Below are 25,811 nucleotides of genomic sequence, written 5' to 3' on the forward strand. Positions count from 1 at the left end.
ATATATATATATATATATAGATATAATATAGTTTTCCATGTCATAAGTAACAATTAAGGGTTCAGAAGATTTATAAGCTTAGAGGTTTTAGAATTCCTGCGTAGCATAAATGTTGAGCCCATACTGTATACATACTATGCTGTTGAGTGTAGATGTAAAAATAGAATGTCAAAAAGACTTTGATAAACATTGGAGATTCATGTAGTACTTATTAAACAGTCAAAAAAGACGAACAGTAGGTGGAAAACTTGATCAGGGAGTTGTTCACAAAGGAGACAATATGGTCAGGACATATTCGGGATGCCTGTAAAAGAACAAAAGAGAAAGAGATTGAAAGAGGCAGCAAGACAAAGGAGAGGGAATCAAAGTGAAGGGTGAGTGCTTTAGCACAAGAGTTTGAAGACTTGCAGAGAACAAGGAAGGAATGGGGTGGTTGGGAACGAAGTAGTGAAGGAGAAATTTAAAAAAAAAGCATTCTGCAAGAGGAGATATATAACAAGAAAAACTTAAGTTTAAGATAACCAGTATGGAACATCTAAAGGAATTTAAGAAATATTCTGAGGAACTATATATAAAGAAGAATATTAGCAGATGGAGACAGAAGGAGAAAACAGAAATGTGGAATAGTGTGGAACTGTCCAGGACTCGTGCGAAGAACTTGCAGGGTTTAGAAGAGGTGGTAACTGTAATAGACATTTTTATACCAGATGTCTGTTTCCATGAACAAATCACAAGGAATAGATGGAATCCCAGCAGACATATAGGCAGTAGCAAAAGGCCAAATTTTAGGACTGAGAGCATCTCTGTTCAGTGGCATTTTGGAAGGTGAGCACCCTCCCTCAAATCTTGGAACAAGGCAGCAATATCTTTGATATCTTAGAAGAGAAAAGGCCCGGACTGTGTGACCTCCTGCAGATCCATTTCTGTTCTTCAACATGACTATAAGACGTTCATGGCAATGCTGGGGAATAGAATGACAGTGGATTTATTTGAGATAAGAAATGTAGATCATTGTAGGTTTGTTGAGGAGTAGAGGATGGTAGACAATGTTACTGCATATGTTAATTATACAGAATGCCTAACTTTAGGATGCAAGGCTAATAATGAAATCATTAGGTTCTGTAAAAGCCTTTAGTCTGGGACATTGAACTTCATCTTTGAATTAAAATTGATGGCTACAAGGTGTGTGTGTATATATATATATATATATATATATATATATATATATATATATATACACACACACACACATAAAATGGTGCAGTTGAATGGTTTAAAAAGAGGGCAAGGTTATCAGAAAATGTTAACCTTGAAAGAGGAATGATACTGGTTTCCCCTGCCTCCACTACTGTTTGTAGTATACCTGGATCCCTTAGCTAGCCATATCAGAGTGTTGACTATACAGTGTTATATGTGGTAAGGAACACAAAGAAAACTTATTTTCAGATGATGTGTTAATAACTAAAGTTAATTATTATAAATATGTATTCCATGTATCCAAACCCAGGAATTCTGCTGGCAAATCATTATTCTCCCACCATCTCTCTAAATCTTGGAACTCCATCCCAGTAGCAATATGAAAAGAGCACTCCCTAAAAATCATTTAAAACTCAACTAAAGTCCTGCCTTCTCAGTTGCCATCTCTTTGCTGTGATATTCCTGGATAATGTCCTTACTGTCATCACTGTTTTATGTAACTGGCCATAATACAGTTACTACTTCACAATGTCTAACTGTCTGGCTATCTACCATATCTTTCTCCTTTTTCCCTTTTACCTGGACCTCCTCAATACTCCTTAATTTGTAAACATCTTCAAACTGTAATTACTTCATTGTCTCCTACTCATTGTCTATGTTCATCTGATTCCATTTGAAAGTAACTAAACTTTTATAAGCTTGATATTATCTTAATATTTTACTGTATTCTTCATTTAGCTGTCATGTTTTCATTAACTGTCATTACTAGTCTATGTATGTATGTATGTACATTTATTATGTAAATCTTGTACAACTGCCTTCTACTCATTATGTAAAATGAAGCATTTCTTCCTGGGCCTCCACTGAAAGTGGAACTTTTGTCCAGGTAGACTTTCCTGATAAAAACAAAGAAAATTAAAATATAATTAGTAAACCCAGAGGAGGAAAGCAAGTTAGTGTGGGAGATAACTGGGAGAAAATTGTGAAGCTTGGAAAAAAGGCTATATTTTTTATTATTTATTTATTTGGCATTTATTGACCAGGTTAGTACGAATGAGCCGAAGCCCTTTATCACCGGAGGCCCAGAGAGAAAAGCTCCACAAATAAGTATGAGCATGTGCAATGTGAAAAGTATAACATATTAATACTGACAAAAGCTAAGATGCATAATAATAGTAAAAGTGATTAAAGATCATATCTAATACATGGTTAAATTGCAAAGTATTTACAAATCAACATTGTAAATATTCTTCTGTACAATAATTGGTGTTTTTGTAGTGAAGTTTTAGCCTACCACCTACACGTTTGCACACTACTGGGCTCTCCTCCCCTCATCATCTGTTCTTTCTTCCCTCACTGTCTACTGGTTTAGGCTAGCTCAGAATTACATAGCCCCATTATGCTTTTGCCTCCTAATCGTCTATGACTACTGCATACTGTCTCCTCTGTAGTAACACATCCTTGTTAACCTCCTTGCTCAACTGCATCCTTTCTTTACACTTACTTTTTTTCTTTTTTACTGTTACCTAAATACAGTTTCTGTTTTGATCTTTTTTTCCATGCACTTTCACTGATTGACTCTTGTACGCTGCAAAGGGACCACTTCGTGTTTCATCTCCACTCTGTTCACTCTCGATTACTTGGGCTCACTCTGCTCCCCTACCCTACCTCCATTCTCACCCACCCCTAACATAATTTCCTTTATTCATCCACCTTGTAGCCACTCCTCCCTCAGCCCCTCCCCACCCCCCTCACCCTCCAGTTAAGTTCTCTTAAACCTCCACTTTCCTCCCTACCTTCACTAACTCCTTAAAATACAATTCTATAACCACTTTACTAGTTAACAATATAGAGTTATAATCTAATCTCCCTTCTACTCACCACTATTCTACTAGGCAATAATATACTTATAACTAGTCACACTTCCACCCCCACTAAGCTCATTTCCCATCATGCTAATCCACACTCTTCTTCTATCACTTGTATCTGCCACTTCATTATCTCTTTTTTATATAACCTTACATCCTACAATACTTAATTACAACCTAACCACCAGTCACCTACCTCCACCTTCCCATTAGTTTTTTCACAACTCTCTCACACATGTATAACTTCCTCACCCACCAAATCTACAACTCCTTATCTTAAAATCAAAATCCCTCCCTGTCACTCAACCTCCCCTAGAGGCAAGGTGAAATACTATCTCCTTCTCCCTCCACCTCACAGTTTCCTTCCCTCTCACACTATCCTGCTTCTTTCTGGGGACATCCTTCCCATCCCTGGACCAGACTTCCCCTCCTTATCCAACTCTACACCCACACTCTCCAACTGTCCCCATCCTGTCATCTCCTTAAAACACCCATCTCTGTATAAAACTGATCTTGAATTGTTAAAGAAATTGATTTAAAACAACACCTCTATTATGGCAAAGTTAAAAGAAAATATTTATAATATTGATGCTGAATTAAATAACATTTTTTTACAATGATCCTCTGAACTTCAGGATGAATATGAAGAGATGCTGATAAATGTACAGAAGTTCAAGAGGTCTGTTGTGTTTAGAAAACATAAGAAACTGCAATGAGATAAGTTATCCTAATGCAATAATACAGCTTATTCATCTAATATGCTTCATTATGCTTCCAGTGAGGCATCTAATAATTATGGTACTGGACCTTTAACTTCAAACAAGGAAGTGCAGTATGCAGGTGAATTGTCCGAAGGTACAAATAAGATGGGAAGTGTTGAAAGCTCTTCGCAAGAAAGTAATTCAAGTTCTCATGATGGCAAAACTGGGAAAAAAGGTTCTAAACTGTTGAGCAGCATTGTGGAATTACCATTGCATTCCCAGAACCATAACAGTAATGAAAAGGGGTAAAAATAAACTACCAGTGAGCACAAGGTAGAAGCCAGTCATCCAACAGGAGAAGAAAAGCACGCTGAGGCAAAAAGACATGGAAACTGATGATTTTGTGAGTGAAAATGCAACCATAATTAATCTATTGGGTTTTAATTTTAGTACTCTTCATTATAAACTGCTTGGACTTGGATTTAGCTTTATACCTAGTCATTGTGCAAATTTGAGTAAGAGTCTTTTAGAACTTAAACTTTGTACAATAAAGTTAAACTTAAGTATTTACTATAGGGTATTAGCTTGAATAAAACATGGAAAAAGCTTCCTATGTTTAACCCTACTTTAAATAATACTGTTAAGGTATATGAGCAGAGTTGTGAAAATGAAATAAGAGCATTATTAAGTAGACCTAAATGTAAGAGTAAACATGCATTTTATAATTTATCTCCCAACAAAAGTAAGGCTTTACATGAATTAAAGAATTTAACCTATTTAAGATTCATGAAAGCCAATAAGGGAGCTGGTTTAGTAAGCATGAATAAAGAAAAATATATACAAGAAGTAACAGATATGTTGAATAATGTAAATGACTACCAAGTAGTTAATTTGCATGTTATACATGAGTGTTATTGAAGAATTTAATATATATTGTATGATTTATTAATGAATGGTCAAATCAATTATGAGTTGTATGAGTTTTTGAAAGTTGAGTTTCCCAAAGTGGGGGTGATATTTGGTAATCCCAAAATTGATAAAAATAGTAGTAAACCACCCTTTTGGCCTATAGTGTCTACATCAGGAAATGTTTGTGAAGGAATTGCTTTATTTTTAGATAAAATGTTAAACCCTGTGGTTCAAAATTTAACATCTTTTTTAAAAGATTCATGGGAGTTTTTAATTAAAGTAAGACAGTTTTATAATACTTTTAATTGATTGTTTAGAAAATTATTTCATGGTGACTTGATGTATGTTCACTTTTTACCTGTATACCACAAGATCAAGGGGTTGAATATTTAAGGTTGTTCTTAAATCAGAATGCTTTTTTTAATGCTGATTTAATTGATCTATTTTGTACTCTGGTGGAATTAATGTTAGCGAATAATTTCTTTTTATAAAAATATTGTAGGCAAGTTAAGGGAGTGGCGATGGGGTCCACAGTGGTCCCATCTTTTGCCAATCTGGTATTAGGTTGATGAGAAACCAATGTATTTAGTAAAATTGCTGGTTTTGACAAAGGTTTATTTTATAAAAGTTTCATTGACTATTTGTTTTTGATAGTAAACTTGAATAATAGTGAATGCAAGGAGTTTGTTAAAAGAATAAATGAAATTTCTAACTTCCTGCAGTTTACTGTTAGTGATCTGGGTAGTACTGTTCATTTTTTTAGATGTTCAGTTGGAATGGCACTTATGCAAGAAGAAAATGAATAGTAAGATTTGTAGGAAGACTACATTTTCCAACAATTATTTACATTATAATAGCAGACACCCAAAGTTTATGAAAAACAATATTCCTAGAAGTTGGTTTATTAGAGCTTCTATGTTAACTACCTCAAAGCAAAAAAGTTGAGTACTATACCAAAGTCCAGCCTACGATTCCAAAATCAAATATGCACCAAAAAACGCGGCAAGGACACTGCTATTCCTTAAAATCTTTATTGCACATAAACACAAGATGAGCGCTTTCGGGACTTCTCCCTTCATCAGATAAAATTACAATAAAACAACCCCTTCTTTTAAACTAGTGCATATCCAATAGGATTCAGTAAAAAACCCGCCTATTTTGAAGGGTGGGCTTAACAGGTATCACATCATTTAAACCTGGTGTACGATTGGCCATAAGCTCAATGATCCATCTGGATTCTGCTAATTCTGTCAAATGCTTCACATCACCCCCTCTAGTGGTAAGCCTTATGTGTACTATAGCCCTGAAAGTGAATTTGTGTGTTGCATTATCCATCACATGTCTGCTCAAAGCATTATGCACATCCCCATTCCTAATGCTAGATAGGTGCTGTAGTATCCTTGTCTTTAACATCTGGTTAGTTTTCCCTACATAAAAACTAGGGCAATGGCTACACTCAGCTAAATCTACTATATCCGTCGTTCGACAGGTAGCCCTCCCTTTTAACACAAATTGCCTATGTGTGACAGGATGCTCAAAGTTAGTCTTCTTATTAATGTGGCCTGGCTTTGCACCTCCCACACGGAATGTGCCCGTTATTGTTGCCACTGTATTTTGACTACTTAGCCTTTCTTTGCATAACAAATCCTTCAGATTCTTGTTTCTTCTATATCTGAAGTTAGGTCTACAACCTACTATATCACTCAGCCCTTCATCACTAGTCAGAATGTTCCAGTTATTCTGTACAACATTACAGATATCACCTATGTTGCTACTGTAGGTAAACATTAACTGGGGACTCCTTACAACTGTGGGTCTTTTATTTTTGTCTATCTGGGCTGGAGTGCGTCTAAGCCAAGGTTTATATTTGCTTTCCCTAAAGCCTTTGCTGGTGTTTATCAGCTTATCCACTTTATCTTCCCTGGCACTCCCTAAGATTCATAAGTCCCTGGTTAACCCACCCCTGAGATCCATAGTTTCAGGGAGGGGGTGGGTGACTGAGAATATCTCTATATGGTTGGAACATCAATTAAAACCCTATGTTGAAGGGATTGAGAATATGTTGTTGGACACAGGTGACTTCTTGATGAAGTTGGGTAGGGTAGATTATATGGATAAGAAGGATAAGTTATTGATGGCCACCCTAGATATAAACAACTTATTCACAGTCATTAACAATGAATATGGAGTGGATATGTTAAGTACCCTTTTGAACGACCTAGGAGTTACTGAGGTCAAGATTAGCCTAATAAAGGAACTTCTGCTATTGGTATTGGAGAACAATATATTCATAGGAGCAGAGTCTATATATAGACAGGCACAGGGGGTAGCCATGGGCACCCCTTGTGCCAACACTTATGCTAATCTAGTCCTTGCCCAATGGGAGAAAAACCACATATTGAGTAATGATGCATGGAAGGGATATATAAAGATGTATGTATGCTTTTTGTGGGCACGCCTTTATATTATGGAAGGGAAATTTGAACATGTTACAGAAATTTGTGAGTTTTTTACACTCTACCACAACATTCTTTAGGTTCACTTTAAAAGCCTCCTTTGATTCTATAGATTTTTTGGATGTAAACTTAGCACAGAGTGTAGATGGTTTCACATCAAAACTATACAAGAAAGAATGTTGGAAGAACACGATACTGTCATATGATAGCATGCATCCACGTTATACATATTCGAACATTGTACAGGGGCAGGCAAGTAGGATCTCCAGGATATGTTTGGATAATGGTGATTATGACAAAGAACTAGCTACACTTAAGGGCTGTTTACAACAGAGGGGTTATCGGGAAGATAAAGTGGATAAGCTGATAAACACCAGCAAAGGCTTTAGGGAAAGCAAATATAAACCTTGGCTTAGACGCACTCCAGCCCAGATAGACAAAAATAAAAGACCCACAGTTGTAAGGCGTCCCCAGTTAATGTTTACCTACAGTAGCAACATAGGAGATATCTGTAATGTTGTACAGAATAACTGGAACATTCTGAATAGTGATGAAGGGCTGAGTGATATAGTAGGTTGTAGACCTAACTTCAGATATAGAAGAAACAAGAATCTGAAGGATTTCTTATGCAAAGAAAGGCTAAGTAGTCAAAATACAGTGGCAACAATAACAACGGGCACATTCCCGTATGGGAGGTGCAAAGCTTGTGGCCACATTAATAAGAAGACTAACTTTGAGCATCCTGTCACACATAGGCAATTTGTGTTAAAAGGGAGGGCTACCTGTCGAACGACGGATATAGTATATTTAGCTGAGTATAGCCATTGCCCTAGTTTTTATGTAGGGAAAACTAACCAGATGTTAAAGACAAGGATACTACAGCACCTATCTAGCATTAGGAATGGGGATGTGCATAATGCTTTGAGCAGACATGTGATGGATAATGCAACACACAAATTCACTTTCAGGGCTATAGTAAACATAAGGCTTACCACTAGAGGGGGTGATGTGAAGCATTTGACAGAATTAGCAGAATCCAGATGGATCATTGAGCTTATGGCCAATCGTACACCAGGTTTAAGTGATGTGATACCTGTTAAGCCCACCCTTCAAAATAGGCGGGTTTTTTACGGAATCCTATTGGATATGCACTAGTTTAAAAGAAGGGGTTGTTTTATTGTAATTTTATCTGATGAAGGGAGAAGTCCCGAAAGCGCTCATCTTGTGTTTATGTGCAATAAAGATTTTAAGGAATAGCGGTGTCCTTGCCGCGTTTTTTGGTGCATATGTTAACTACCTCAGATGAAGTGTTTAAACAAGTACTTTTAAATATTATTTCATTATTTAACCAAAGGGGGTATAAGTATGTTACTTAAGATAGCTGAAGTGATTAGTAATAATAGCTGTATAGTATATAAACCATTATTGTTAGAACAGAAAGATACAAGTACAATAATTAGCCGATCTATTAGTGCTGATGTTAATTCTGCTGTTACTGATGGTACTGTGAATAATTCTGTCATAACTACTACTTCTGATTTAAAAGGTAGTACTGTATCTCAACAAAGTTTAAATTTTATGCCAGATATGTCTGTTGATAATAATGAAACCAAAGAAATTTTAAGGAAGAATTGGAATATTCCAGAAGGAAATCTAGAGTTGTTTAAAGTTACTGGCTTAAGACCAAACTTTGTATATGAAAGAAATATTAGTTTTAAACACTCTAGAGAGAGATACCAGCATAGAAATTCCACATACAGATAATCCTAATGGTATGTTTACATGCGGAATATGTAAAGTATGTAGGTTTATACATGTAAATTCATATAGTACATTTGAACATATTGATTATATTATATATTTAAATAAACACTTTACATGTAAAACAGCAGGGGTTTATGTCAGTAAGTGTTCTGAGCGTTCTGCATTTTATATTGGAATGGCAACTAGAACGTTGGAAAAACAGATTAAAGAACATTTATATTCTATTAAAATTAGATTTTAACAATGTTTTATATAAACATACTTTGAATTGTATGAAACTTAAGACATTTTTGTTTTCAGTAATTGTACAAGTACCTATGGATATGAGAGGGGAATGTTATAAAAACAAGCTAGAAACAATTGAGACTGAATGGCAAATTAAATTAAATGCAGATAGGTTCCTAGGATTAAATGAAACAATTAATATAAAATGTTTTCTGAAATTGTTAAAAACAAATAATTAAATGTTTACTTTTAGTTATGATGACCCTTTTAAAGTATATTTTATTAATTATGTGCATTATTGATGTGTTTGTGTATATATTAAATTTAGTTCAAAGTTAGGGTATAATTAAATAGTTAAATGTTTTAATTAGAACTGTGATTTTATTGGTTAACTATTGTTTAAATAGATGATGGTGTGTTATTTGTATTCTGTTTCTGAAGTATTTTGAGACAAAAGCGTATATTAAACGTTTATAATGCTAAAATATGACGATTTGTTTCGTCTCCTTGCAATTTTTTGTGGTTTTGGTTTGTTGCTATCTCTGTATTCCATGAACATCAGAAGCATAGTCTGCAAAACTAGTGAATTTCATGCCTGGTTATATCCCATCACTCTCCTGACATCTTAACTCCACGTGACCTGATTAAAGCCTCATATTCCAGAAAGAGATTTTCTTCCCCCAGGTTTACAACATCCTACGATTAGACAGAGCTCAGAAAAAAGGGCAATGGAGTTGCTGTCATGTTTTCCAATCAGCTTACAGTTATCCCTCTAACTGTCCGCCCCCCCGCCTCTCCAACCAAGCTACTAGTCGCAAAGTGTAAAGTAAATGCCCACACCTCAATTAACATAGCTGCAATTTACATTCCTCCTAGCTGACAATATTACAACACTAGAAAATGTTCTTTCCTGGCTCACCCAACACTTACCAAATGAAACCATACTCATGGGTGATGTCAACATTAACTGGCTACCTCTTTCATCAGATTCTCCCACCTCCAGTATTAATTTACATGTTTTATACCAACTAATATCTACTCCCACTTGTACTACAAAATCAACTAATCATATCTCTTCCCTTGACTGAATACTAGTTTCTCACCCTCACAAGTATCACTTCCCAAAAACACTGTTTGATGTTCTAAGTGACCACTGTCCTATCAAAGTCCTTAGATTCACTCCACATTATAGCAGACTACACAAGTTCATAGCTTGTCGCAAACTAACCAGCTTTGCTTCCAACATGTTAAACAGTCATATCACAGTGATCAACTAGTCTTTCCTTAGGCAGCTACCCCTTGATGAAGCAGTAATCAAATTTAACTCCATATTCCTCATACGAAACTCCCTGGCCCCTTTACATACTGTTAGGGTTAAATAAATATCTCCTTGGCTAACCCACAACACATTCTCCTTATTACTAAAGAGGGACAAGCCTTGATAACTCGGGTCAAAAACCAAACTTCCCTCCCACCTCCTACAGTATCAAGAACTTTGTAACCTCACCAAGAAACTATAATGACAAGAGAAACTCTATAATAACCCTCCTACCACAAACTTAGACAATCCCAAGAAATTCCAGCATACTATCAACCAAATTCTCCATCCGGGCAACCCTTCTTCCCCCCAACCATATCCCAGTAACACACCACTAGAAACTGCCATCAATGTCCAACTCCTATTTCATTGAAACTGTCAGAAAATTAACTATCCAAACAAACTCCAGCACAAACAATACCCCTCCCCACCAACCCTCCTACTCCCACTAACCCATCTCTGGCCTTTTCTCTCAAAACTGTATATACTAACTACATTAAATCCCTACTTCTAAAACTTAAACCATGCTCCTCATCCATGGAAATCTTCCTCAACTCTTTCTCCAGAAAGCACCCACCTCTTTGGCCTTCCCCATCTCTGTACGTATTAACCATTCCATTACTGAATCTAAAGTACCAGCAGTCTGGAAACAATTCTACATTTTACCCATTCATAAAAGAGGTAACTCCTCAGAACTTTCCAAATTCAGACCCATTGCAATTATATCCCCTCTTTGTAAAATTCTGTAGAGATGTGTGCACAAACAAATCCTTCACTAACTCTTACAAGAGAACCTACTTACTCTCACTCATCACGGCTTTCACCCTAAACAAAGCACCTCCACTGCCCTAATTTCCTTCATTAACACCTTATCACAAGCTAGAGACCAAAACAAACTGGTCTATTGTCTGTTTCTTGATCTCGCTATTACTATCACTTTTGACACTCTCTCTTACCCCCTCCTGTTACACAGACTCTGAACTCAACCTGTCCACCTCCACAATCTCCTCGTTCACTAGGTATCTTAACGATTGACTTCAATCTGTTAAATGGCTTTCTGCTATCTCTCCTGCTCAAGGATCAAGCCTTGGCCCATTAGTTATAATCTTCCCCAATCAGTTAACTACATCCTGCCCACAGTCATCACTCATTCAATAAGCAGATGACTCCACTGTTGTTACCATAGCAGATACCCTCTCTGACTTAAATTCTACAATCCAGGCACCCTTCTTATCTATTGAGAACCGTCTCAAAGAACCAGTTAATACTAAATCCAAAAAAGACAAAACTCCTGCTATTCATCCCTAAAAACATGAATCATCGTAAATCTTCCTTCTCAATTGCATCCCACAATAACACTCCTATTACTGCCAAATCACATACCAAACTACTCAGGGTCATTATTGATGACCAACTGAAATTTGACCTGCACGTTCTCAACAATATTAAGAAAATCCACCAAAAACTAGGACTCCTTTACAGGAATAAAAAATTATCCAATAAAGCCAAAATTGCCCTATCCCATGCCTACCTTCTCCCCAGCCTACTCTGACTCACAAATCCTCACTAACATTCAAACCACCACCCTCCTATCAAAACTAGAATCCACCTACAACAAAGTGGCTATATTCACTGCAGACCACCCCTACTACTCACACCACTGCCTAGCTCTCAAAAAATGAAACTGGCTAGAGCTTCCTCACAGCTACTCCCCTCTCATCTTCAAATAATACAGGTTTATATTACATGATCGAAGTTTTAATACTTCGAATCAATAAACATTGAACTTTACTGATCGAAGTAGTAAAACATCAAATCAGTAATAAAACATGTTGGAAAACAAAAAAAAAAATACACAAAAGGGTGTAAGCAGGGGGGCAAGCCCTCCTGAAATCCCCACACCCCCCCGCTACTTAAATATACCAACTCTGAGATCGCGCTACAGTGTAGGAAATGGAAACTTCCAGTTTCGCACTGTATCGCAGTGAAGTAGTGGGCGATGTGTGGGGTGCAGTGGGGCTTGCTCCCCTGCTTACACCCTTTTGTTTATTTTAAAAACTGTTGTATTACTGATTCGATGTTTTACTACTTCGATCAGTAAAGTTCGATATTTACTGATTTGAAATAGTAAAACTTCGATCATGTAATATAGATCCAAATAATACATTCTGTTCTGTATTTGCCCTCTTTCTGTCTCAGCATTTCCTCTCTCATCTCCTCCTACTCACCACCAAGATCTCTTTGTAGTGCTGAACCAAACCTTTAAATCTACAAGCCTAAAACTAAAATAGGACAAAACCTTTACAGCTGCTCCTTGGCCCAGTCTTGGAATAAACTTCCACTGGATATTCAAAACATCAATCACAGACATCATTTCAAAACAGATAGTGAAAACTATCTAAACAAAACTTGGATCTGTCAATGTAACCACCCTCCTTGACTGACTTTTCCCCCTACCATACAGCTCTCTCCAAACATTTCTTTCTCCTGTCTACTCTAACTGTGCATGAACATTGACCCAACTAGGTTTAGTCTACATTAATCCTTTAGTAGTAAAAAGGTTACATATAAAGTAAGCACAGATAAAATACAGGTTAAAATACTTAATGAGTTTGGATGAAGCAACCCCAAATGACAGAGATGATAGTGGCAGCTATTAAATACTTGGGGGAGTATGGTTAGGTTGGATAGTGGGGAAGTCATTCAGAATTACGTAATGCAAAGCACGGGAAAAGGTAGAGACTTGTTGAAGTGATGGCATATTATACTTCCCATTCACATCAAGCAGAGCACTTCACTGGCCCTCTTTAAGAGAAATCCTGACAAGTGGATGGGCAATAGGAAGTTCACCCTGGGGATCACTTCAGTGGCCTTGCTTGACAGGGGCACTGGGAACTAACTTTGGGCAGCATGATGCCAGGAAATCTTCTTGGGCTAGGCTTATGTAGGCTCCAGGGCCATTAGCATAGTACACACCTATGAACCTATACCATTAGAAATGGATCAAAGAATGCAGTTTCTAGTTTCACGTGTTATGCCATGAGTATTGTATCCTGGGCAGATAATCTGATGGCTACCATGGGACATGGAGCTGAAGAGATGGAAACAAATAATGACACAGTTGTTTTGGGATGACTGCAAGTACAAAGTAATCTGAGAGCTAAGCTGGGCTTAGGTGTCCAGGATAGTAAAATGTAGGTGATCCTAATGGCCCTACTATTTAGATTAGGAGGGGTATAATGCAGAATGAAAGAAAATGTGGGAGGTGCAGAGGAACATAAATTCAAAAGAGGATTTAATTACAGCATTGATGAGAGCGATGCATGGAGCTTTGGGTACAAAAATATTGGAAATTGGAAGAGATATATGGTCACGAGAGGAATACTTGAAAAATAAAGGAGATGGAAACTGAACAGAAGAGATATGTTAGGTAGTCCTCAGAAGGATAAGACATTACAAATTGTGGAATGGAGGTATATAAGAAGGTGAAATAAAATAATGTACTGGAATCGGATAGTGGGAGACAGGTCAAAAAAATGGGTTGAAGTTAATGTGGAATATAGCATGGAAGAAAACTTAAGTAGAGCTACATAGGTGTGAGTAAAGTAAGACGGTGCAGAATTTAAAATGGAGTGAAATAGACAGAGATAGGACACCCCAGTAAACCAATATGATAGTAGAGACTAAGGAAGGAAAAGGGACACTTAAAAAGGCTTACTTTCTAAAACACACAATGTATAAATGGATTTGAAATCAGTAGTAGTAGTAGTAGTAGAGAAAATAAAGAAACCTTGGGAGAAGGAGATGAATATAAAGACAGTCGAGGAAGAGTGATGGTGTTTACAACAGTTATCAGAGTGCAGCAAAGTATAGGAAGTTCAAAACTTGCACATGGAAATGCTTGCATCAGCATTTCTGTATCCCCTAGAAGATTAGAAGGAATGTACCCACAGACAGACAAGACAGATGGAGTGTGCTGGAAGTGTGAGGAACGTCTGAGATGACTATGGGTGTATCTTTTGGGATTGTGAAAATTTGGTGACTTTTAAAAAGAGTGACAAGAATTGGTGTCTAAAGTAGTAGATTCATATCTGGAGGTACTTCCTGAGTTTAGTGGAACAAGTTCCTAAGAGATTAAATATGGGTTATTTTAATGCCAGCAAAAAAGCTATTACTAGAAGGTCGAAGGAGAGAGCCCTCTACAGATAGAGACAGTGTAAAAATTAGTAATAGAATTGACCAAACAGAAGAAGAGAATGTCGGTCAAAAGGGAAAGAGAGCGAGTATATCAGAAAATGGGGGAGATTGATAGAAATTTTAGGTGTGTCTGCATCGTAAATATAGGTAGAAGTTGAATTACAACAATTATCAGAGTGCAGCATTCTATACCCCCTCCAGACCTCTCAGAAGCTCCGACCAAAAACTGCTTGCCATTCATAAGCCTAATAAATACGTAGATAAATCCCCTATATAACCACAATGTCTCCTTAGCCTGGAATAAACTTTCTTCTAACATTAGAAGTACCTTTAACAGTAACCAATTCATGGATCTGTCCATGTCAGGAAACTACCTAAAACCTCCACCCCTTCCCAACCATTGTCTCTCTTCTGTCTACCCACCTGCCTGTACAGTTCTTCTACTCTTCCCTTACTGTTCCTTCTCAGATATATTGTCTCTACTTAGTGATACTCACATCCTATCTTCCCTGTATATACAATGTATTTACATGCAGTGTAACTTGAGGTTCATACAACTGCTGTATAATAGTGCTAAATCTCCAAGTGCACTTTCACTTAGGCTACTTCCTCCTTCACTGTCCTCTCATTACTGAGACTTCATCATAATTCTATACTGAACACAGTTTAGCGATATTTTCCCAGAGGTAAATTTATGCTGTACTCCCTCAGTGATGCCTTCTACCTTTTAATTGTAAACTCAAAATCTGTGTTATATTGACCAATCTATGCTTGTTTCTTTCATATTATCACTTCTATATTTATTTTTTTAGATTTCATGCTTTTATTGTATTTGTTATAAGTATGGATTGGAGCTTTTCTCATCAGGTATTCATTGAAAATGGGCTTCTGGCTCAGCTGGAATAACCCAGTCAACAAATGTCAAATAACTAAATAAATAAAGTTGAAGAACTGGGGGGAGGTAAGAAATCAGCAGGTATTAAACACGTAGATCTTTAACAAGTGAAGATTGAAGAGAGGTATAAGAGAGAAGGAAAAAGAAATGGAGCTTAATTAGGGCAGAGTATTAAAGAAGTCTCAAGGGATGGGGCAGTTAGGTGCCCACAAGAAATGGTAGAGGAATTGTGAATTGCATTTTTAAAGATCTGAAAAAAATAAAGACTAGGAAATTCTTAGTAAAATAGAAAGGATGGAAGAAGAGTTGTTTAAAAGCATTGTAATGACTATAATATTTAGAATGAGAATGGATCAACATTCAATTAAGAGTTAATGTAACTGTGGTTTGGCTGCAGATATTGGTTGAAGTGACTTTAGCTGTTGAAGGTAAATTAATGAAGCATTGTAACATCATCCTCTGGGAATTTAAAAAATTGTACCATACATGAGGAGTGCCTAGTGTATAACATTGCTGAGAATGCTGTGAATAAATCCATTGCTGGAGAAAAGAAATTGTAATCATTAGGCTAAGCTTGGCCAGAATCTGTTGGGTAACCAATAAAAGTATATGTGTAGGCAGATGTCAGTTGACCCCCTGTGAATGAAAAAGTAAATAATGTTCATAATGCATGAGGGTTGCACAGTTTATATCGATGTTTCATTTACAGAGTTGAATAATTTGTCATTTTTGGAAAAAAAATCTGAGTAAAGAAGTTAAAATTAATAATGTGATATTTAGACTGAACAGGGGTCCAGACTATATTTGCTTAATATTTTATTTATTGGATTTAAGCAACAGATTTAGCCTACTCTGAGTGGACAGCATAGTAACTATTGTAAGGCCAGATTAAAATTTATATCTGTACAACTTCACAAGGTCACCATAAAGTTATAAAGAGAACACTGCCTATTTTTTATAACTAAAAGCAGTTTTTGTTATGCAAAAAGCAAAACATTTTTGTGATAAATTTTGATCAGGGATTTTTGCAAATTCCGATTGATGAGGAAAGTTTTGAACTATGTATTTTTTAGCTTGCCTATGAGAAGATAATTGGGGTTAAGGAGTCTGAAGAAAAGCATGAGACAACACCGAGTTACTGAAGAGAAAGAGACAGAACAACTAATCTTTAATTGAACAGAAGTGTAGAATTAGAGCTCCAGAGCTGAGCTGCATGGATCAGATCCCAATATATGAAACTTGTAATTAGACTGTGACAATGTCAGGGTAGTAGTTCAAATGCTTCCTCCAAGGAATAGTCAGTCTCTCATGAGATTTATTGGTATGATGCAGTATTTATTAAGTATCCTATATGTAATAATTTAATGATATTATTGGGAAAATATGTGGAATGTGACAGGAGTAGAGAGCAAGTAAACGACTTTAAATTGCTTATAAACAGTTACAGCAAAACACCCACATTGAAATATATTTCTGCAAATAAATAGTTCACATATCAACTGGTCAACACCTCCACCAGAGGTAACAACATATTGGACCTGGTCATCATCAACATGGCGACTGGTGTTCCACACCGGAGGTCAACCCCTTGCAGGTTAGATCTGACCATAAACTAATCACTCTGGATATCCACATTCCGCCACCACCCCCGGTCAAAGAAACCACCATGAAAATCTTTTCAAAAGCAAACTTCACGTTACTTAAGACCAAGGTGGGAAGTTTCAAAGCCCCCATGCTAAAGGATAATGCTGTCCAAGCTGCAAAATCCTTTACTAATGCACTCTACGGGCACCTACAAGAATGCATGGATTGTGCTATCCCAAACAAAACCAAGACTCACTCCTCCAAGAAAAGGAAACCAGTTTGGTGGACCTCTGCCATAAACAAGTTATACAATAGAAGAAGGAATCTATTACAGAAAAGAGTAAAATCCCAAGAAGGGAAGACATTCCTGATTAGTATCAGCAAGAAACTACGTTCCCTCATAAAATCATCCAAGGCTAGCTTCGAAAGAAAAATTGCCATGGACTCCAAAGATAACTGCAAGGCATTCTTTAGCTATGTCAAGAATCTAAGTGGCAATTCTCAGATCTGCTCGGAATTAGTGCAGAATGGCACAAAATACACTGAACCGACCGATATAGCCAACATCCTGGCAGACAGGTTCAGTGCAGACTTCACCCCCCTCTCACCCCCAAAAGGGCCCATAACTTTAACAGCAGAATGTAGTGCCCCTGAAATCACAGACACTCAGGTTAAAACAGCCCTCTCCAAAGCCAAAAACACAGCATCAATGGGACCGGACGGTGTCCCAGGCTGCGTCCTACACGAGCCCAAAGATGAACTAACCCCTCACCTAAACACATTGTTTAAACTCAGCCTCTCCACAAGCTACGTGCCCACAGAGTGGAGCACGGCAACTGTTATTCCACTCCACAAAGGTGGAGCCACAACGGACCCCGGGAACTATCGCTGTATAAGCCTGACTAGCTTGGTCTGCAAAGCTATGGAGCACATCATCATGGATCTCATTAACAGAGACGTTGGGAACCTCCAAACACTAAACTCTACCCAGTTCAGCTTTAAGGGCAGATCATGCCTCCTAAACCTGGTGGACTTCTTTGAGGCAGTTACCAAGGCTATAGATGAGGGAAAGGTGGTCCACACAGCCTACCTACCATTCCCCACTTGGGTATTATAGACAAGCTCACCAGCCTGAACATAAACCCCTACGTCACGAGATGGGTTGCCAGCTGGCTCACGGACAGAACTCACATGTTAAGAGTTGCGGGAGCTAGGTCTGACTCTAAACTGGTTACAAGTGGCTTTCACTAGGACTCTGTCTTAGGACCCCTTCTGTTTGTCATATAATTCTCAGAGGTACAGGCAAGCACAGGAGGACTATGGCTGACCAAGTTCGCAGACTACTGCAAACTAGGGGCTATAATTGACTCTCCGGCTGACACAGATATCCTCCAAAAGGTTCTCACTGAGACAGATACCTGGTGTCAAAACCGTGACCTCAAGCTAAATGCCAAAAAGTGCATAGTCATCCCCTTTGGAAAAAACAAAAGTACCCACAACCTACCATATAGGTGGTAGCCCCCTAAATACAGAAGACGTAATAAAGGATCTGGGGACCCAAGTAGATTGTAACCTCTCCTTTGATAATCACATTGCTAAAGTGGTTAAAAAATCCTATGTGGCCCACCTAATCACAAAAGGGTTTGCATCCAGATCGAAAGAGGTCTTTGGGCCCCTCTACGCATCACTCATCAGACTCATCATAGAGTACAATGGTCCATTTGGGATGTACCTTACAACTGTAAAGGCCACAGAAGTACCTCACCAGGAGGATCACTGGCCTCAAGCAGATGTCCTATGCAGCTCGTCTGAAGAAACTCCAGCTGTGCTCCGTTGCATACTGCCTACTCAGAGGTGATCTCTGCCTGACATACAAGGCCATGTCCAACCCAGAATTGATGGACATGCTCCAACTAAAGAAAACCATATCCCCTCGAGCCACACCACTCCAGTGATCTAAACCTCACCACAGCAATAAGTAGGATGGGCTGGAGGGATAGATTCCTGTCCCAGAGACTTTCTATGCTCTGGAACAAGATTCCAATCTACATTAGGCAGAGCTCCTCGCTAACCCTCTTCAAGAGAAACCTTGACGAGTGGATGGGAAACAAAGTTTACCCCAGGGATCACTTCAATGGCTCTGCTGGACAGAGGCACAGGGAACTAATCTAAGGGGTGGCGAAAGCCAACACATTCCGGCTAGGCTTATAAATGCCTTCGGGCAGATAGCCTAGTACCTACCTATGAACCTATATAAATGTTGGTGCCAGTCACAATGGAGTTAAGAGTTAGTGCAAGAAATAACACTAGCTTATTGGTCTGTAACCTGTACATATATCAAAAATATATACTTACTGAGCAAAAGAGCTGCTTACAATTGTGTATTTTCTGAAAATTTCATTAATACAAGTATGCAAAAAATGTTGGTGAAAAGGATTTTAAATCTTTATAGAGTAATAAGTAATTTTACAAGGCACGTTGCTAAGACTGCAAAGAATAAGATTTCATAGGAGTTTCAAGGCTATTTAAGTTTGATTACCAAATATGCTTTGCAAGTTTTTAATAATTTTCTACAGAGTACTGTGTTGGAAATTTTGGGGAGCAAATAATTCTAAACTAAGGATTTGATTCTTTTGCTTTAGGGTGTAGGATCTGAATTTGCCTGTATTTAATAAGGTCTTGCAAAGTGTAACACTATTGGCTGCCAAAAAAGCAATTACCGGAAAATTGAAGTCAAAATTTAAACTAATCATAACTGAAGTATTGAATATTAAAAAAGATGTAAAGGTGACGGAGCTAGGATCTTTAGAAAAAGAGATGAACAAATTCTATAGAAATAAATGGAATATATGCTAACAATAAATGCAGAATAATGTTCACGAGGAGGAGTGAAATTTAAGTGAAGGCAGATCTTGAGCATTTTATGTAATGCTGGCATGAATGATAGTTGTTTAAAAATATATGTCTAATCCAGGAAATTAATGAAAGGTGTTTACAATTATTTGCTTTCTAGAACTGAAATTATACCGATCTCATTGTTAATATTATTTGAATTTAATAGAGAAGTTAAAAAATGTTTTGATTTCTTCTAATTATAAAAAAAAAATCATAACTATATGTGGGGTAAAACACCACTTGATTTTGGTAATAAGAATATGACTAAATATACTGTTAAAAAAGATGAATAAAAAGTTTGCATAATCGTTAGCAAACACCTCAGATGTGACCATCACAATTTAAAACAATTATGTAACAATGAAAACTCCACCATAGATAAAACAAATTCCTTAACTTCCAAATCACAAAAAATGTGAAACTGCCTCAAAACCTGTCATAAGGTATTGAAAGACTCCATGCACCCCATGTAACAAAAGTAGAACAAGCTTGCAAAACCACACATCGTTATTTCTTTATAATGTTTAGTTTTTCCTGTAAATAAGAGGGTAAAATAGTTACAGAAGTCTATAAACACAAATCTGAAATGCCTACCCTGTGTAATGGGCCCCCAACATGGGAGACAATAGGTCTTCCAGGAGGAGAGAGAAAATTCTTAGGTTCTTTTGGCAAACAAAATAAAGGTACTCCGATTCCTCACTGTCAACTGAGTCATATGTCTGTCTGACAAAGTACATCTGTTTGCAACTTGTTCCAAAAAGTTATGCAAGGCCAGTCTGTGTATTTGATAATTCACCTGGGATGTTTTATATTCCTCAGCTTGATTAAGTAAAGCATAACACATTTCCAAGTCTGTCTTGACGTAACTGCAATGTTAGCACCTTTGTCAGCAGATTTTTATCATTAACTTATTCTTATCTGACAGTGTTTTAACCCCTGTCACTCATCGTTAGAAAGATTAAACCTTAAAATGTTTAATTTTTGGCATATGTTGTACAGCTTCTTTTTTAATCGCATCATAAATAGTATTCACTATATGTCAACTGTATGGTGGAACAAATCCTGAGTGACACTTAAAGCTGTCTAAAAATATTTTGCATTAGACTGGACACACTAAATTGGCCCTAGGTGTGAGTGTGTGATGTGGATGAACTACTGTGGCAGGGCTAGCCACCTGGTGGTGTAAACCTTGCCTCTAGATGATGGTCACTGTTGAAGTGGCACCACGACCCCATCTGCAAAAATGGGAAAAGAGGTTGAGGATGATAGATGGATGAAACAGAAACATGATTGACATCACTTTTATGAAAAGAAACCTCTTAATCGTATGTTATGAATAAATAACCACGTGTCCAGCAGTATTTCTTTATAAAGATACAGATTACAACAGAATACATTTCAATTCCTTCTTTAGAATTATTTTTTCAGAATTTGTGAGACGCATCAGCACTTTTCTTTTTTGTGAGGATAATAACCACGAAGTGTTGATTAATCATTTTTGCTTTGCTTCAATAAAGTGTTGGCTGTTGAAATTTGAAGCCCTGGGTCTAGCACTGTGGTCTCAATATTATTCCAGACTGTCTCAAGTAAATGTAAGCCCCGAGCTATTATCAATTTTCTTTTGTGCTTGAAGTTAGAAATATACACTTGACTTTGGTGGTATGTACTCTGTATTGTAATCTGCTTCAGGGTTGTTACTGTGGTGATTACAAAATTTACAGTACTGATGTTATTATCAAAGGATTCGTAGATCTCATAACAATCTTTAATCCCTATTGCACCTGATTTTTTTGGATAGGATGTGTGTTACAGTATAAATTTGTAGTGCATAACTTTTGAAAATTATCTTTGATCTGTGTCCATAGACATTATACTGCATGTGATTTGTTACAAAATTATGTAAGAAAGAGAAAAACTTGGATTTGGAAGTAAATGGATGTTATTCTAGGATATTAGGAATGGCTGGATTCTTTTTAGTTTATGCTCTAGAGGAAAACCATTTGTTTCTGGATCAGTTTGTGTTCACCCATAGTAGTAGAAACTTTTAAAATTGCAAATTTATATATCTTACAAAGACTTTTAATGTAGTTTTGGATACCATATTCTGGTATTAACAGAAGTATAACGGATTTTCACTTTTTTATTTCAGGCACCAATGAAGTGATGAGGATGCTAATTTCGAGGAATGTGTTACAAGAATAAAAATATTTTGCCACCATAAGAATAATGTATCAGAAACCACATGCTGGGTATTAGTGTTTTTTGTGTTACAGATCATTTGCACTTATAACTTCTGAAGCTGAGATAAGATATCCATTAGATACATTGTCATGGACTTTTATTTACCTTGAGACATGGTTTGAAGTTTCCACTTCCTTCTTGATTGAAGCCACCACTGTGGTTCAGCCTACTTTCCTCTGCTTTATCGTGACTATTATGGGTATAAATCTCTGGGACGGATGGTATGGTGAGTGATATGCCAGGATGAAATACACTAGATGTGTCACAATGTACTGCTCCAACAACTGTAGTGCAAAGCATATTCAAATTTCTTCGTGGTTGGTCAGTGAAAGGAAAAAAACAAAGGACACAAAACTGTCTTCTGTCCAAGGAGAAGCGTCAGTAACTGTTGGCTGTGATCATGATGACTTATTAGGAAGCAAGAGTAGAGAAACTGTTACACAATATGTGAGCATCTGTGGTGGTGAACCACTGCACATTCTGTGAGCGCTGTGAGAGAAATAAAGAAAAAAATGTCTCGACCAAGTCTGTACAAGACCCCTCCAGCCCTCCTGTAACTCTCTTTTGTCTTTATTCCATATTGGAGAGCCGAAGGAAAGCTACAGTTCAAAATCCAAGAGCTGGACTAATGGAGCAAGCTAGAACTAACTAAAACTGTTCATGTTAAAAAAAAAAAAAAGAGATGGAGATGAATAATTAATATAATTAATTAAAAAATTGAAACTATTTAGTGTATTTTTAATTGTATTTAATTATATATATTTTTAAATAATTTATATAGGTGCACATAAAGTCTTAGCTGCTTATGTGTTTCAGCTGTCTTTTTGATGTGTGTTTGAAAGTTACTGTGTTTGATACCAGAATGTGTTAAACTTCCTTGGATAGTGCTTTCTTTTTTGCTTTATCTCTGACCACAACATTAATGTCTGTTGCAAGCACTGTTGCTTCAGTTTCAGTACTCTTCTGAGCTGGAGAGAAGCTCCATTCCATGATCATTACCCAGAGTAAGCATATCTATGTATCCCAGGCAGAAGCACAAAAGTCACCAGTAGACAAGCAACATGTAGAATGTATATTTCTTGTTAATCTAGGCCTGGCTTAGCTTCATAGATCCATCATGTCTTTGGTGGCCTCTAGTACCTACTGCAATTGATGCCTTTTTTCTCTGCAACATGTATTTCATAGGTTCATAAGTATGTACTAGGTTAATGATCACCAAGACTTTAACAAGCCTAGCCATGCATTCTAACCCAATTGTGTATGTATCATGGGCATTTATTAGGAGGGGTATTTTACTTGGGAAGTTTCTAGAGGTTAGGGGAGGTATATTAGTTTGGGCATTACTGTCTGCATCTGTCAGAGACTTGGGATACAGACCAGGGCTGAATTTCCAATTTCCCATCCATTGGTCAAGGTTGCACTTAAATAGGATTAGGGAATGACTTCTCATGGATGGAGAGCCTGTTCCAGATCTTGGGGATCCTGTGAGACACGCATCTGCCTCACCAGCATGTCTTATTTATGGCACAAGCAAAATTTAAATCCTTGGATCTAGTGGTTCTGATGCTGTTCATTTTGTAGATGTGCAAAGCTGGATCTGATGATACCTTGTATTCAAGGCATAGATCGCTTCTCAATAACCTGTAGGAGACAGCATATAGATACAGAGCTTCAAGGTGACTAGTGGAGGGCAATGCATTTATACCCTGGATTCTAATGGTAAGGAAGCTTTGTGAGTATTCCAGCTGTTGCATTTGTCTGACCAGATACATGCTGAAGGGGCATTATACGTAATGATGAGTCTGATCAGGGCTGAATAAAGTGACACCATGATTTCCTTGAACCTGGATTCCATGCCCTCACTTATAAATTGGGTGACATAGCTTGATTTTCTTACTACTATGTCATCTCTTAGGGGTGTCTTATTGATGGAGTAATGAGCTTAGGTGGCAGTTTTCCCAAAAACACTATAATGCATTTCTTGGCATTGAGTTTTAGTCTGTGAATTTGGCACCAGTCATTTGTCTGTGTTAGACCTTCTTGTAAGATGATTGCGGCATGGGGGAATCTATGATAGCTCCCCATTTGCAGTTGTCTGTAAACTTGGTCAGCTAAAGGCCCTTGACATTAGCCTTTATCTCCAAGAAGCAGATGTCAAATAGGAGCAGTCCCAGCTCTGAGCCCCGAGGCACCCCACTGGTGACTGGTCTCTTAGTGGAGGTGATATCGCCAAGCCTGACTTCCTGTAGCCTGTCTGTGAATCAGCAAGTTATGTAGGAGTTTATGCTCAATTTGGTAAGTTTTTCAACTGTACCCAAGTGGGGTTTTATATTGAACACCTTAATGAGGTCTAGGTAGGCTTTAGGTATGTACCATTTTCCCTTCATCCATTGCCTTGGTGACCTTCTCAGAGAAGTCCACCAGGATTAGTAGGCATGACTTTCCCATGACACAGCTAAACTCTGTTGGGTCCAGTGTCTGAAGCCTATGTCTTTGTTGACATGATAATTTGTTCTATGGCTTTGCATGTTAGACTAGTCAGATTAATAGGTCTGTAGTTTGCAGGTTTGGTTGATGGTACACCCTAGTGAAGTGGGATAAACATTGCAGTCCTCCATTCCATTCTTGTGGTACAAAGCCTGTTTTGAAGCTCTCTCACTGTTGAGGATGTATATTCTGCCCCACTTTTTGTTTTTCTGTTAACCTTTCCTTTTTATTAGACAAAGGAAATGGCCAGGTGACAGAGAATTGACAAGCATTTTGTCTGCTGGAAAACTCTGTTGATTAAGGCCTGTAGCAGTCCTGAGTTTTTCCATTGAGTTGTTTGGTGCTAAATTGATTCCTTAGGTTTAGCCAAGCCAGGAGGACAGTTAACACAAAACAGGTGGGTTATAGGTATTATGGAAAGAAGTCACATCATCTGTTTACTTGTATCGAAGGCTAAGGTCTTTAATGGCACTGAAGGTTAAGCAAGTCACCATTGAAGAGTCTGTAACACACAGAGTATAGAGAGACAGCTGCCATTTGGTCAAGATAGCCATTGGTCTTGAGGTCATTGTTTTTTTTTTTTTTCTTGTTTTGCTGGAAATCTCTGTGGTATTTTGAGTTGAATGATATTTTAAGCAAGTACCTATCAATGGGAGCACCATGTCCAGAAACAGGTCTGATGAGAGAGGAGTACAGAGGAAGTATGACTTATTGTAATACAGATGTGATTCCCCTCGAAGTTAGTTTGGCAAGATAAAATATTTCCTAACTATTGCTGAGACATGCTAGTCAAAAGAGAAGGAGTTATCCTTAAAGGTGTCTTCATCTCTGACTGTCTGTCTCGTGGATGTGTCTCCTATATAAGAGTATGTGGAACAGTTCATGTTAAGTAGTACTATCTCACCTCATTCTTTACATATGGGATTGCTCCGACTCGGCCTATTTACAAGCTGGAAGACTTTTGGTTGGCTCATGGTTAGGTAGGTATCCCATGGTGCACCAGTACAATCCCCAGATCTCATTTGCTGCGTCGATGAGTTCATTTGTGCTTCTCTTTGGCTCTGGCTAAGTGTT

At 37.5% G+C, this 25,811-nt stretch overlaps 1 protein-coding gene across 2 annotated transcripts in view; it reads left to right on the forward strand.

Moving 5' to 3' along the window:
* The window catches only part of ACAD8 (acyl-CoA dehydrogenase family member 8), a 599,439-nt gene extending 576,463 nt beyond the window's left edge, over nt 1-22,976 (forward strand). For both annotated transcript variants that reach the window (XM_044081167.1, XM_044081168.1), the window contains one exon: nt 22,159-22,976. In XM_044081167.1, coding sequence (XP_043937102.1) covers nt 22,159-22,211 — 53 coding nt within the window. In that variant the 3' untranslated portion in view covers nt 22,212-22,976. The remainder of the gene's footprint in view (nt 1-22,158) is intronic.
* Nucleotides 22,977-25,811: the final 2,835 nt, after the last annotated feature.

Source organism: Protopterus annectens, chromosome 8.part0 (genome assembly GCF_019279795.1).
Source record: "Protopterus annectens isolate FY-2018-M chromosome 8.part0, PAN1.0, whole genome shotgun sequence".
Lineage (NCBI taxonomy): Eukaryota > Metazoa > Chordata > Ceratodontiformes > Protopteridae > Protopterus > Protopterus annectens.